Raw genomic sequence first — 12,452 nt, forward strand, 5'->3', positions numbered from 1 at the left:
CTTTACATCGGAATCCGGGGATGTACTGTATGGTGACTAACATAATATAATAAAAAATCATTTTTAAAAAAGTAATCTATTATTTTCTGAATATTAAAAAGTATTTTATTAAAAAAAAAAACACCTTGTTACCAAATCAGAAAAGGATTATTATATGAGAAGGAAAAATTCAAGGCTAGCCTCATCTCAATTCACAGAGGTAGATATTCTAAAAATTAGCAAATTAAATCTAATAACATAAGAAAAAATAATTACACATCATGACCTCTAGTAGAGTACATTCCAGGAGGCAAAGATGATTTAACATTAGAAAATGTATTAATACTTATTAACATATTAATATAGTAAAGGAGAACAAATATAGTGTTATCTCAATAGATTCAGAATATGCATCTGATAAAATCCACAATATACACACTCAGTGTATGTGTGCGCACACACACACACAGGAATTATTATTAAGCCATAAAAAAGAATTAAAGCTTGCCACTTGCAATGATGTAGATGGAGCTAGAGGGTATAATGCTAAGTGAAATAAGTCAGTCAGAGAAAGGCAAATATCAAATGATCTCACTCATATGTGGAATTTAAGAAACAAAACAAATGAACAAAGGAAAAAAAAGAGAGAGAGAAAGAGTTAAACCAAGAAACACTCTTAACTTTAAAGAACAAACTGATGGCTACCAGAGGGGAGGTGGGTGGGGGATGGGTGAAATAGGTGAAGGGAATTAAGAGTACACTTATCCTGATGAGCATGGAGTAATGTACAGAATGGCTGAACCACTATCTTGAACGCCTGAAACTAATATAACACTGTATGTTAACTATACTGGAATTAAAATTAAAAACTTGACTAAAAAATGGAAGGAAAACCCCAAACACACACATTCATGATTAAAAACAACACTTAATGAGCTGGGAATACAGAGAAATTTCCTTTTGCTAATAAATGATATCTACCCAGACGTGCAATAAATATAATATTTAATGGTGAAAAGTTAGAAGCATTCTCTCTTTTTTTTTTAAAGATCTATTTATTTGAGAGAGAGAGAGAGATAGCAAGAGAGAGCTTGAGCAGGGGGCAGAGGGAGAAGCAGTTCCCCGCTGAGCAGCGGCAGGGAGTGTGATGCAGAGCTGGATCCTAGGACCCTGGGATCATGACCTGAGCTGAAGACAGACGCTTAACCGACTGAGCCACCCAGGCGTCCCTAGAAGCATTCTCTTTAAAGTCAGGAATAAGAGAAAGCTATTCACTATTGCTGCTCCTCTTTCATAATAAAATATGAGAAAAAAAGGAATAAAAGTAAAAATAGAAAGGAAGAAACAATGCCATCATTCACTAAAATAGTATGATTGTATACACAGAAAATCTAAGAGACTCTAAGACAAACTACTGTCATTAGTATTAGTAAGGTTGCTGTATATACTCTCAAAATACAAAATCAGTGGTCCTCCTGCATACTAGCCACAAAAAAGTTGGATGCTATAATAAAAATTTTATAAGTCACCAAAATGGCAAGCGACCTGGGACTGACTAATAAAAGATGTGTAAGGCATTTATGAAGAAAATCTTAAAACTTCATTGAGTTATGTTTAAAAAACAGAAAGAAAACGTGTAAAGAGACACCAAGGGGGCGCCTGGGTGGCTCAGTCAGTTAAGTGTCCACCTTAGGCTCAGGTCATGATCCCATGATCCTGGGGTCCTAGGATCAAGCCATGCATCAGGCTCCTTGCTCAGCGGGGAGTCTACTTCTTCCTCTCCCTCTGCCCCTCCCCCAGTATTCTCTCTCTCTCCCCCCCCAATAGATAGATAGATAAATAAATAAATAAATAATAAATAAATAAATAAAATCAATTTTTTAAAAAAGATACCAAGTTCATAACTTGATGTTATAAAACTGTCAAATCATACAAATACAATTCATAAGTCAAGGAAAGCCAAAAGAGTTTCGAAGAACCGTAAGTAGGAACCTCACCCTATCAGACGTCAAGAAAATTGGGGGTATCTTCCTTTTCCCTTGCTATGAAGGAACATGATTTAGGAGTAGCACTCCTGGCTTCTCACCATCCTCTCACTCTCTGTGAGGACAAGGGCCTTTTCTGATGGGTGATTTTAGAGGGAAAAATAAAACCTGGGTATTCTTGGCTTAGCCCCATCTGGTTTCCTGCAGGAGTTTCTGATTGCTCTCCACAGTGTAGTCAAGGGCCTGCCTCTGTGGGAAAAGCCTGGGATTCTCTAGTCCACCATGCAACCAGGAAGGGAAGTTTTATTCTGAGTGACATCTTTGCAAGCCCTTTTTATTACAGATCTTAAGCCACATTTTCCAAGAGGCTTTATCAGTAATGAAACTGACACTCTGACTTCTATTAGTCTGTCTCTTGATCTCCTCAGATGGTTCCAAGTTTAGGGGGAGAAGGGATGCTATTTATCAGGCATCCTCAAACCTCGACATGACTTACAGAAATTACACCTTACAATAGTTAAAAAATGTGGTATTAGCCCATAGATAAATAAAGCAAAGGAGCAGAACTGGGAGCCTGGAAACAGAGTCGTGTGTACCAGTAAACTTGGTACATGAAAGAGATGGCATTACCAAACAGTGCACAAAAGACAGACTCTTCAATAAATAATATGGGGACAATTTACTGTCTGTACTGAGCAAGATTCATTTAGTGACTAATCAGGTGGTATATATGGGTTGCCTCTTTTTTAAAAAAAAATTATTTTAGGTTATTTATCATTTGCATTATAAAGCCTTTCATGAATTATATATCTTACTTCCAGCTAGATCACAATCCCTTGAGGGTAGGACTAGAACCTTGTACTTCTTAACCCTCCAGAGTGCCTATCACAGAACTTTACACAGAGGCAACACTGAGTAAATGTCTGCTGGCCCATTACTATTTTACATTAAAACTCAATTCCTATCCCTCATGCCTAAGGGCATACAGGTCCATATGAGTACTAAGCTTTTGTAATTATTTTGATATTCTGAGTAGAATTCTTTTTTTTTTTTTTTTTAAGATTTTATTTATTTATTTGACAGAGAGACAGCCAGCGAGAGAGGGAACACAGCAGGGGGAGTGGGAGAGGAAGAAGCAGGCTCCCAGCGGAGGAGCCCGATATGGGATTGGATCCCGGAACGTCGGGATCACGCCCTGAGCCGAAGGCAGACGCTTAACGACTGCGCCACCCAGGCGCCCCCTGAGTAGAATTCTTTAAACAACTGTGCATTTACTTAACAGGAGTCCTATCTAAAATCAGACATCCAGACCTTGCATTTTGAGGATCACATTGGACAAAAATGAAAAACGTCAAAGTAAAGGTTCAAAGATGTCACTTTCTCATTATTCTCAAGGCCTATCCTTATGACACAGAAGAAAATGGAACCAATCTTGTACCTTCCTCACCACAAAGAGATTTTCTGTCTAACCTCTTATTTCGTCCTCACCACAAACTGGTGAGATGAGCGGGCAGGGATGACAGATGAGGAAATGAAGTTTCTGAGAGGTTACGCTTCAGGGTGCAGCCAGCAGGTTAGAGAAAGATGTGGAATGAGGAGCCAATGCTCTTCAGGAGAAAATACACTGCTCCCAGCTGTCTAGCTCTTAAGGCCTGATTTCCATTTACATGATTGCGGAAGGTACTGCCCATCATCCAAGAATTCAAACTTCAAGAATTACTAAACGGCTAGAGCCAACAGCTTTCCACTTATTTAAGTCAGGTGAACCAATCTAACGTCTTTGCAACAGATTTTCCCTTGTTCTTTCTCTTCTTCAAAGAGTCAGTCTATCCTGACAAAGCATTTTAAAGCAGCAATTTGACCTCACGGTACAACAGGCACTGACACGAAGCATAAGAAACATTCTAGCATGTGTCTCCTGGTCTCAGACTAGGTCCTGCCAAGCTGACCTATTCGTTGTCTGCTTTCTTCCTTTAACTCTCATGGCCACTGATTCTGTTATTATTTCCGTAGTTATGTCCTTCACTTGTTCTTGAAGAAGTCCTAGTGGCTCCATGTCTCCCTTTTATGAATCACACTGTCCTCCAGTCTCTGCCTCAGTAATGCACTGAAGGATTCCTCACCCAGCTAACTTCCCAGGGTTCAAACAATACCCCCTTGAACCCACTCCCCTCCTGAGGGTGCTTCACCCCGCTTATTAGCAAGACTGGGGTTTAGACCCACACATGTACAATGGCTGCCTTTCCACTTCTTAAGGTATCTTAATAAAGAAGAAAACATAGAAAGCAGGTGAGGAGCAATGTGGAAACCAGGAAAGTTTCTCAGGACTATTATCCACATTCCAGTTTCTGGGTGTCAGAGATAAAGGTACTCACCACCTGACCATGAGTCCATGTTCCATGAAGTTTTTCAGGTTAGGGAGGGTTTGCCTCAAATCTGGAGTCCCTAGTCCATGCTGATATCTTAGCTGCAAAGGTGGAAAAATAGAATTAAAAGAAATTCTGGCAGATACTGGGCAATGTTTCCAAACATGACCCATTCACTAATTTTTTTTTCTTCTTTTGAACTCTAAAAGAGGAAATGTAAATGTATGATCCCAATATCACTGACCACACTTTTGGGATGGTATTTAAAAGTAGCCTCTTGGGGCGCTTGGGTGGCTCAGTCGGTTAAGCGTCTGATCTCAGGGTCCTGGGATTGAGCCCTGAGTCAGGCTCCCAGCTTAGCAGGGAAGTCTACTCCCTCCTCCCCTCCGCTGGCTCGTGTGTGTGTGTGTGTGTGTGTGTGTGTGTGTGTGTGTGTGTGTGCGCTTCCTGTCAAATAAATAAATAAATAAAATCCTAAAAAAAAAAAAAAAAAAGGTAGCCTCCTGGTCTCCTGCTCCCTTGTCTCCTAAAGCTGGAGAAGACAAAGAATGACCAACTATGGAATCAGCATATTTCAAAGAGCCCCGGAGAGTTTGCTAACATCAACTCTAGGGACATGTACTATAAAACCAATATTTTGTTTTACTTTATTTATTTATTTTTTAAAAAAAGATTTTATTTATTTATCTGAGAGAGACAGAGACAGAAAGAGCATGAATGGGGAGGAGAGGGAGAAGCAGGCTCCCTGCTCAGCAGAGCTTGATCCCAGGACCCTGGGATCATGACCTGAGCCAAAGGCAGACGCTTAACCGACTGAGCCACCCAAACGCCCCTCAGTATTTTGTTTTAGATACTGAACAGTTGGCATCACACACTCTGGGCACATTCAGCCCATCTTTCACAGACCCTTTCCCCTTGTATAACAACCAAGGTTAAGGGTTATGTTGTGTTCATCTCTAATCCCCAATAATGTCTGACAGTGCCAGTATACAGTTAATGCTTATTAAACAAATAAAAAGCAAGCCACTTTTGAGGATGCTGTGCTCTGTTTTTCTCTTGGATTCCTACCTTTCCCTTTTGTCCAGAACCAGCACACAGAGCTGTAGAGCTGGTATGAGAACACTGTGGCCTGTGGATGGATCTGGTTTAGTTTTACTTAGTTCTGCTAGAGCCGATTTTCTAACTCTAGGGTCCTTCTATGTACCCTGGGAACTCGCTAAATGGTTTTCATCTGCCTGTTCCTTGCCATCTCTCAGTCTGTCTCTGAATACCATTTGCTTCCTTAACCGGTCACAACAGAGATCGGAGGTAAATGAATGTGCACATTCATACACGTGCTCTCTCTCACACGCAGAACATCAAATACACAGTAAAGGTAAGTAGAAATGTATTTTTCAAACGACATATGAAAAAAGTACTCTGTAAACTGTGTACCGGTGTACAAACGTGAAGGATAATCACTCGTGAAGTTTTACTTTTTCAGCACCTAAATTTAAGTGACAAAGTCAAACTTCTAAATATTTTCCTCTCTTAAAAAATAAAACCACTATGAACAACAACAACAAAAAAATCAAACTTTTATTTGCGTCTAGTATTCAACTGATTTTTTTTTTACTTAAGTGTGAGTGACACGTAACAGAGAGTTTACTCTTACTACCCTGAACTTTTAAAGGAAAACCCCCAAACCTAATCAGATCTCCTGAATGGTCTGAATACACACATAAAGTAAGTTAGTAGGAAACAGAATGTTAACGCTAAAAGGTATTTTGAATATTATTTAAGCTAATCCTTTCTTTTTGCAGGTGGGGAAACTGAAGCCCAGAAAGGGGAAATAAATTCTCCAGGGCCGCATGTTTCAATAGCACAGATATTATTAGCTAGAGCCTCATTCTTGCAACCACGCTATTCCACCATCTACCCCAAAGTCTGAGAGGAAATTTGGCTGAAATACTTGAGAAGACAAAGGGAAAATATTCTTTTCCATTTCCAAAGCTAGCTTGGTGACCTAAATCACCTCCTGAGATTTGCTGACCTTGAATTATAAGATCTACTCCATATTAAATGACATCATTTCTTATATTAATATAAAAGCATTTTTTCCATACATTGATAAAAAGTAAAATGGCTGATATCCCAATGTGACATTCCTGAATTCATTGTTTCAATAAAAAAGTGAAATTGTTTACACATGGCATGGAAATTTCACCTGTGATTCATACTGAAAAAATATTAAATATAAAAAAACCCACCCCAAACGCCCCTAACCCATACTGAAATAACACTAAGCTATGTGTCCCGGAGCCAGTGCACAGTCAATGCCTGCCCCAGGCTCCGCAACGGAAGGTGGGTGTTGAATTATTTTCAGAGACCACAATGAAAATTTTTCTTCAAGTCTGATTTCAACCAAAAAAGGAAAATATGGGAATTTCAAGCCTCTACCCAGGTCTTGACTCTTCACTTGCTACATAGCACTATCATTTTTATCAGAGAATCATAGGATATTATAGCTTAAAAAGATCCTGGAGATTTTTCCAACCTCCTTCCTTTCATAAATGAAGAAACAAAGGCTCAGTAAGGCAAGTGTCCTACCCAACATCACAGAGCTGACAAGGGACAAAGCCAAAAAATTTTTTACTTATTTTTTAAATCCAAGTAAAATTAACATACATACACTGTATGATGAATGTTGAGTCAATTTAATTAACATTGATTCAATATTCATCATTTATAATGAGTCAACAATTCTGTACATGACTCAGCGCTCATCACAGTAAGTGTACTCTTAGTCCCCATCGCCTATTTTACCCATCCGCCTCTCACCTCCCCTCTGGGAACCATATCTCAGAGTCTGTTTTTTGGTCTCGTTTTTTCTTTATTTGTTTTGTTTCTTAAATTCTACATATGAGTGAAAGCATATGGTATCTGTCTTTCTCTGACTGACTTCACTTAGCATTATATCCTGTAGGTCTATGCATGTTGCAAATGGCATGGTTTCCTTCCTTTTTATGGCTGAGTAATATTCGAGAGTGTGTGTGTGTGTGTGTGTGTGTGTGTGTGTGTGTATCACGTCTTCTTATATCCCACTGCATGTATATATACATGCAATATTTATAAATATCACATCTTCTTTATCCATTCATCCATGGATGGACCCTTGAGCTGCTTTCATATCTTGGCTATTGTAAATAATGCTTCAATAAACAAATAAACAAATAAACACAGGGATGCATATATCCTTTCAAGTTACTATTTTTGTTTTCTTTGGATAAATACCCAGTAATAGAACTACTGGATCATATGGTGTTTCTATTTTTAATTTTTTGAGGAACCTCCACACTGTTTTCCACAGCGGCTGCACCAGTTTGCATTCCCACCGACAGTGCATGAGGGTCCTTTTTCTCCACATCCCCACCGACACCTGTTGTTTCCAGTGTTTTTGATTTTATAACGCTAGAATTCCTTTTCTTTTCTTGAGTTTTAATCAAAAAGTTTTTAAAACTTTTTTGAATTTTCTAGAATTTCTTAAAAACAACTCCAAATTCTTTCTACCATGTCACCCTTTTAATTTTCAACATATAAAACAAAAAAATTCACACATAATACGTAGATATTACATTTTAAAAATAAAGTACACATACTGTTTAATAAGCCTAAATTGCTATAAGGCTTTTGATGAAAAAGCAATTTCTTTGCTCTCCAGTAGCAACTACTTTTAGCTGTTTCTCCTTTACCTTCATATTTCTAAGTAATACGATTGTATTAATTTTTCTATTCTTTCCTATTCTTCCCAGTTTTAGACGTCATCTACTGTGCTTCTATTATAAAAAATGAAAATTCAGCTTTTATGTTACTCTTCTTTTACACAATTTATCCCCTCACCCGTACATTATCTACTAACTTTTTGTTAAAGAATATGAGGATTTAACTACCCTCCCATATAAACTTCTCTTTATCCTCAAGATATTCAATACCACATTTTTGTTAGGTCAATATTTAGCGCTTACCTTATTATGCCTGCAGAAATACTGTGTACAGCCAAGCCATGTAATATACTATTCCTCTTTTGAACTTTCTTTTTTAGATTTATTATTTGAGAGAGACCGAGACAGTGGGGTGGGGGTGGGGGGTGGCAGGGGCAGAAGGAGAGAGAGAATCTTAAGCGGGCTTCATGCTCAGTGCTCAGCCCAATTTGGGGCTCAATCTCACCACCCTGAAATCATGACCTGAGTCGAAACCAGGAGTCGGAGGCTCAACTGACTGAGCCACCCAGCCACCCTTGTACTTTTTTGTTTTTCCTGAAGTGATAACTGTCACTTTCCCTACTCGTTGAGTACCTATCTTGATGATAGTATTACTTGTGTACTTACATACTTATCACTAGATTCTCCCCAAACTAGGACAAAACCTTAAAATCCTTCTCATTCTGATTAAATACACCATCTAACCTATCACATCCATTTCTCTCTTGGAAGCACCCCTCTCTGCTCCATTCTGAACTGGCTACTCTCCAGGCCTGCTCCACTGCTCCCTCCCCAGAACTTTCCTTCTCCATCACCCTGGGAATCACTTACTTCTCCACTGTGTCAAAGGTGTTGTTTCTTAGATCTCATGACTTTCTGGATTTACTGCCTCATCTTGGTGGCACATATCTTATAACAGCTTTCTGGGAAAGGAGAGCATGGAAGGTATCTTTTTTGACACCTTGAATATTTAAAAATAGCCTTCTTCTATTCTCAGACTTGAATGATAGTTTGCCTGGGTATAGAATTCAAGGCTGAAATAATTCCCCTTTGGAATTTCTAAAATATTGTTTCACTGTCATTTAACTTTGTACATGGCAACTGAGAAACCTGATAACATTCTAATTCCTGATCTTTTCTATGTGAGCTGATTCTCCTTTCTGGAAACTTGTAGGATTTTATTCTTTAACCCCAGTATTCTAAAATTTCACAATGCTAAGCCTCTGTTTGGGTCTTTTTTCATTCACTGTGCTGGACACTTCGTGAGTCCTTCCAATACGAAAATGCTTATCCCCTAATTCTGATCATTTATTCTTATTCTTGTTGTTGTTATTAGCAGTAGCAGCACCAACAGTGTTTTGTCATCTCTTCCTTCTCCACTTCCTGTTACCTCTGGGTTTCTTTTTTTCTCCTTCTTCCTCCTCTTTTAGACTTGAAAAAACATTAGAGGCATTACAAATGAGACTTTAAAAAGCTGATCAGAGAGTCCATGAGTCGGCAGTGCTTGCCAACTGGGGGTTTCACTGTAGACTGAGTGGATTGAAACCCAGCCCTTTCTGTGGGGCACGTATCAATCCCAGTAGCCCTCATTGCTGGAACTCTATTTCTCCAGAGGGAATCCCCCAACCTTCTGTCTAGGAGTATAATCTGGATCCCATTCTCAGAGTTAAAGTAGGAAAAAGTGGTTGGGGGAATTCAATGTTCGCGTGTTCGACTTTACTGAATCCCCTTGTCTTCAGTAAAGGATCTCACTTCTTACCCCAATATACCAGGCAGTTCAGAGTTCAGTTTTTTCAGAATGTAAACCTCCAGTCTCCCACTGGGGTGTGTGCAGGGATAGTTGCTTGGCTATCTGCAGGGTCGGTGAAGTGAACTCAGAATCTTCTCTTTCTATAGACTTTCAACCAATCCTCCTGTTTTTTGACATATTCCTTACTCTACACTCTCTGAGGCACTTGATACCTCCAAATCCTAAGTCCTCCTGGAGTCCTATGGCTTGAATTGCATTGCTACTTGAAGGCTTTGGGTTTTGGTTTTCTCCATTCTGTCAACTCAGTTTATCATTCATTTATTGTTGGCATTCTTCTAAAATTTTGTTGACTATCACTCACCCTTATCTCTTTTGTTCTTTTCATCCTCATGAGTTTGCAAGTTTAAATTGTTTTATCTTTATTAGTAGCATTTCATTAGGGAGATGACATAAAGGAGTATATTTAATTTGTTTATCATGCAGTCCCCTATATACAGAACAGTGTTTCAATAGTGGCTAACAACCTTCCTTACAGCCTTTTACAGAGTACTCAATAGAGCTCTATTTTCTGTCTTTAAGTCTCTCTAGGCATCGTCCATCTGGTCATATTCTACCCATTCTCAAAGAGCCAACGCAAGTTCCTTTTCTTGTAGGTAGCTCTCTCTGGCTACTCCAGGATAAGGGAGCATTTTCCCTCTCCTCCCAAACCCCTTCCTACACCATGTTTGCATGCACTGTCTTTGGAAAGCCTTAACTAATTCAGTAGGTACTTGATAAATATTTGTTAATTAGAATGAGAGGCATCATGACATAGCAATGATCTTCAACAGAGAAGATCTGGATGTGAATAACAGTGCTGTCACTTACTAGTTGTTTGACTTTGGATAAGTCATTTGCTTCTCTGAGGAGTTTCAGTTTCCTTACTTGTAAAATGGGGGATGTTATCTGTCTTGCAGAGCTGTTGTAAAGTTTAAATAAGATAAAGTGTACAGAGTACCCCAAACAATATCTGGTACATAGTAAGTGCTCAATAAACTATACTTATTATCATTATAATACATATATACTCAGTACATTATCATTATCATAGCATCTACCACTAGGCTGGTCATAAACGTGCTCAATGATGGCTTATCACTTAACTAATTAGAATGAGAATCAGAAAAGGGAAAAAGGAGAGTTCAAAGGGAACAAATCTTAAGTATACTGTTCACTTTTTTAAATGCTTATTTTTTACTAATTTACTGAGCTTCTCTCTGCAAGCACTCCAAAGAGGCAGCAATGAATGTAACACATGTCAATATCTTCAAAACAACTGCACAGGGAAATGGAAAGACTGATATGTGAGGTGAATGGTCAGATGATCTGGGGGACAGAGCTCTGCTGTATGATCGTGAGTGAGGGCAAGCCAAAGAATTTTCAAACTTCTTTTTGTAGCCCTGGAATCCTTTGTTCAAATGAAATATTATTTATAGCCCCAAATGTAAAACAAATAGGGAACTGCTCTAATGGTAGGAAGTGGTGGAGTAGGGTCACAGCCCAGGCAGGCATCCCGTCTTGCACGTTAAACGCTCCTGAATTACATCTCGAGGAGCCTTCCAAAGTTCTGTGAGTCCACTTTAAGTGGTCTAAAATTACAGGTTTGCACCATGCACCTAAAGATTTTAATATAAAAATATGGCCTGCATAGTGCACGTTCACAATGTGAGCAAGGAAAGAATATCAGCCCAGTTGGTCTCATTTCTGATTGTGTCAGAAGTCGAACTTGGCTAAGAGGGTGTCAAATCTTTATGTATTCACTTGAGAGGAAGGTTTGATGGAAGAGTCTACAGAAGGTACTTTTCTGGACACCTCAGGGGAAGTGTATAAAAATGGAAGGGGTAGGATGGGGTTTAGTTCTTTTTTTTTAAAGCTTGCATGTATGTATGCATGTATGAATGTATTTGAGAGAGAGAGAAGAGCAGAGGGAGAGGGACAAGGAGGCTCTGCACTGAGCACAGAGCCCCACACGGGGCTTGATCCCACATCCATGAGATCATGACCTGAGCTGAAATCAAGAGTCAGATGCTTAACCCACTGAGCCACCCAGGCATCCTGGGGTTCAGTCTTATATGCTATACTATGTCAGGTAGAGATGAGCCACTATTAAAATGTAAATACTTAAGGAAAGAAACAAATCTAAATTTTTATTAAGTAATTCTTGAACAAGTTAACTCTGGTGACATATTACTAGAAACAGGAGGAAACAGGAGTTAGGCTGAGGAGGAAAGGACAAGGACAGGGCAAGGGGAGAAAGAAGTACATTTACTAAGTTCCTACACATTCTATTCTCTCATCCAACAAGTATGTATTTAGTGTCCACTAGGGTAGGCACTGTAAATCAGCTCTGTCTCTGGAATGACAGGCCTGGACTCACAGTCTGTTCTTACCACTAATATATGTGAATCTTGAACAAGTCACATAACCATCCTGCGCCTTGTCTGTAGAACATGACCAGCACTATTTGTCTCATACGATTGTTATAAGAGTTCAACTAGGATATTTATAGAGAATGGAAACTCCTGAGGCCTGATTTCTAGAGGACAGTCATTAAAACTGTTGAAGGCCTAGAGCGCTAAGCTCAGGCGTTCGG

The 12,452-nt window shown here is 39.1% G+C and overlaps 1 protein-coding gene across 2 annotated transcripts in view; it reads right to left on the minus strand.

Moving 5' to 3' along the window:
* Nucleotides 1–12,452, minus strand: part of UVRAG (UV radiation resistance associated) — a 298,437-nt gene that overhangs the window by 21,279 nt on the left and 264,706 nt on the right. For both annotated transcript variants that reach the window (XM_034666314.1, XM_034666315.1), the window contains exon 14: nucleotides 4,340–4,431. In XM_034666314.1, the coding sequence (XP_034522205.1) occupies nucleotides 4,340–4,431 (92 nt within the window). The remainder of the gene's footprint in view (nucleotides 1–4,339; nucleotides 4,432–12,452) is intronic.

Source organism: Ailuropoda melanoleuca, chromosome 8, assembly GCF_002007445.2.
Source record: "Ailuropoda melanoleuca isolate Jingjing chromosome 8, ASM200744v2, whole genome shotgun sequence".
NCBI lineage: Eukaryota > Metazoa > Chordata > Mammalia > Carnivora > Ursidae > Ailuropoda > Ailuropoda melanoleuca.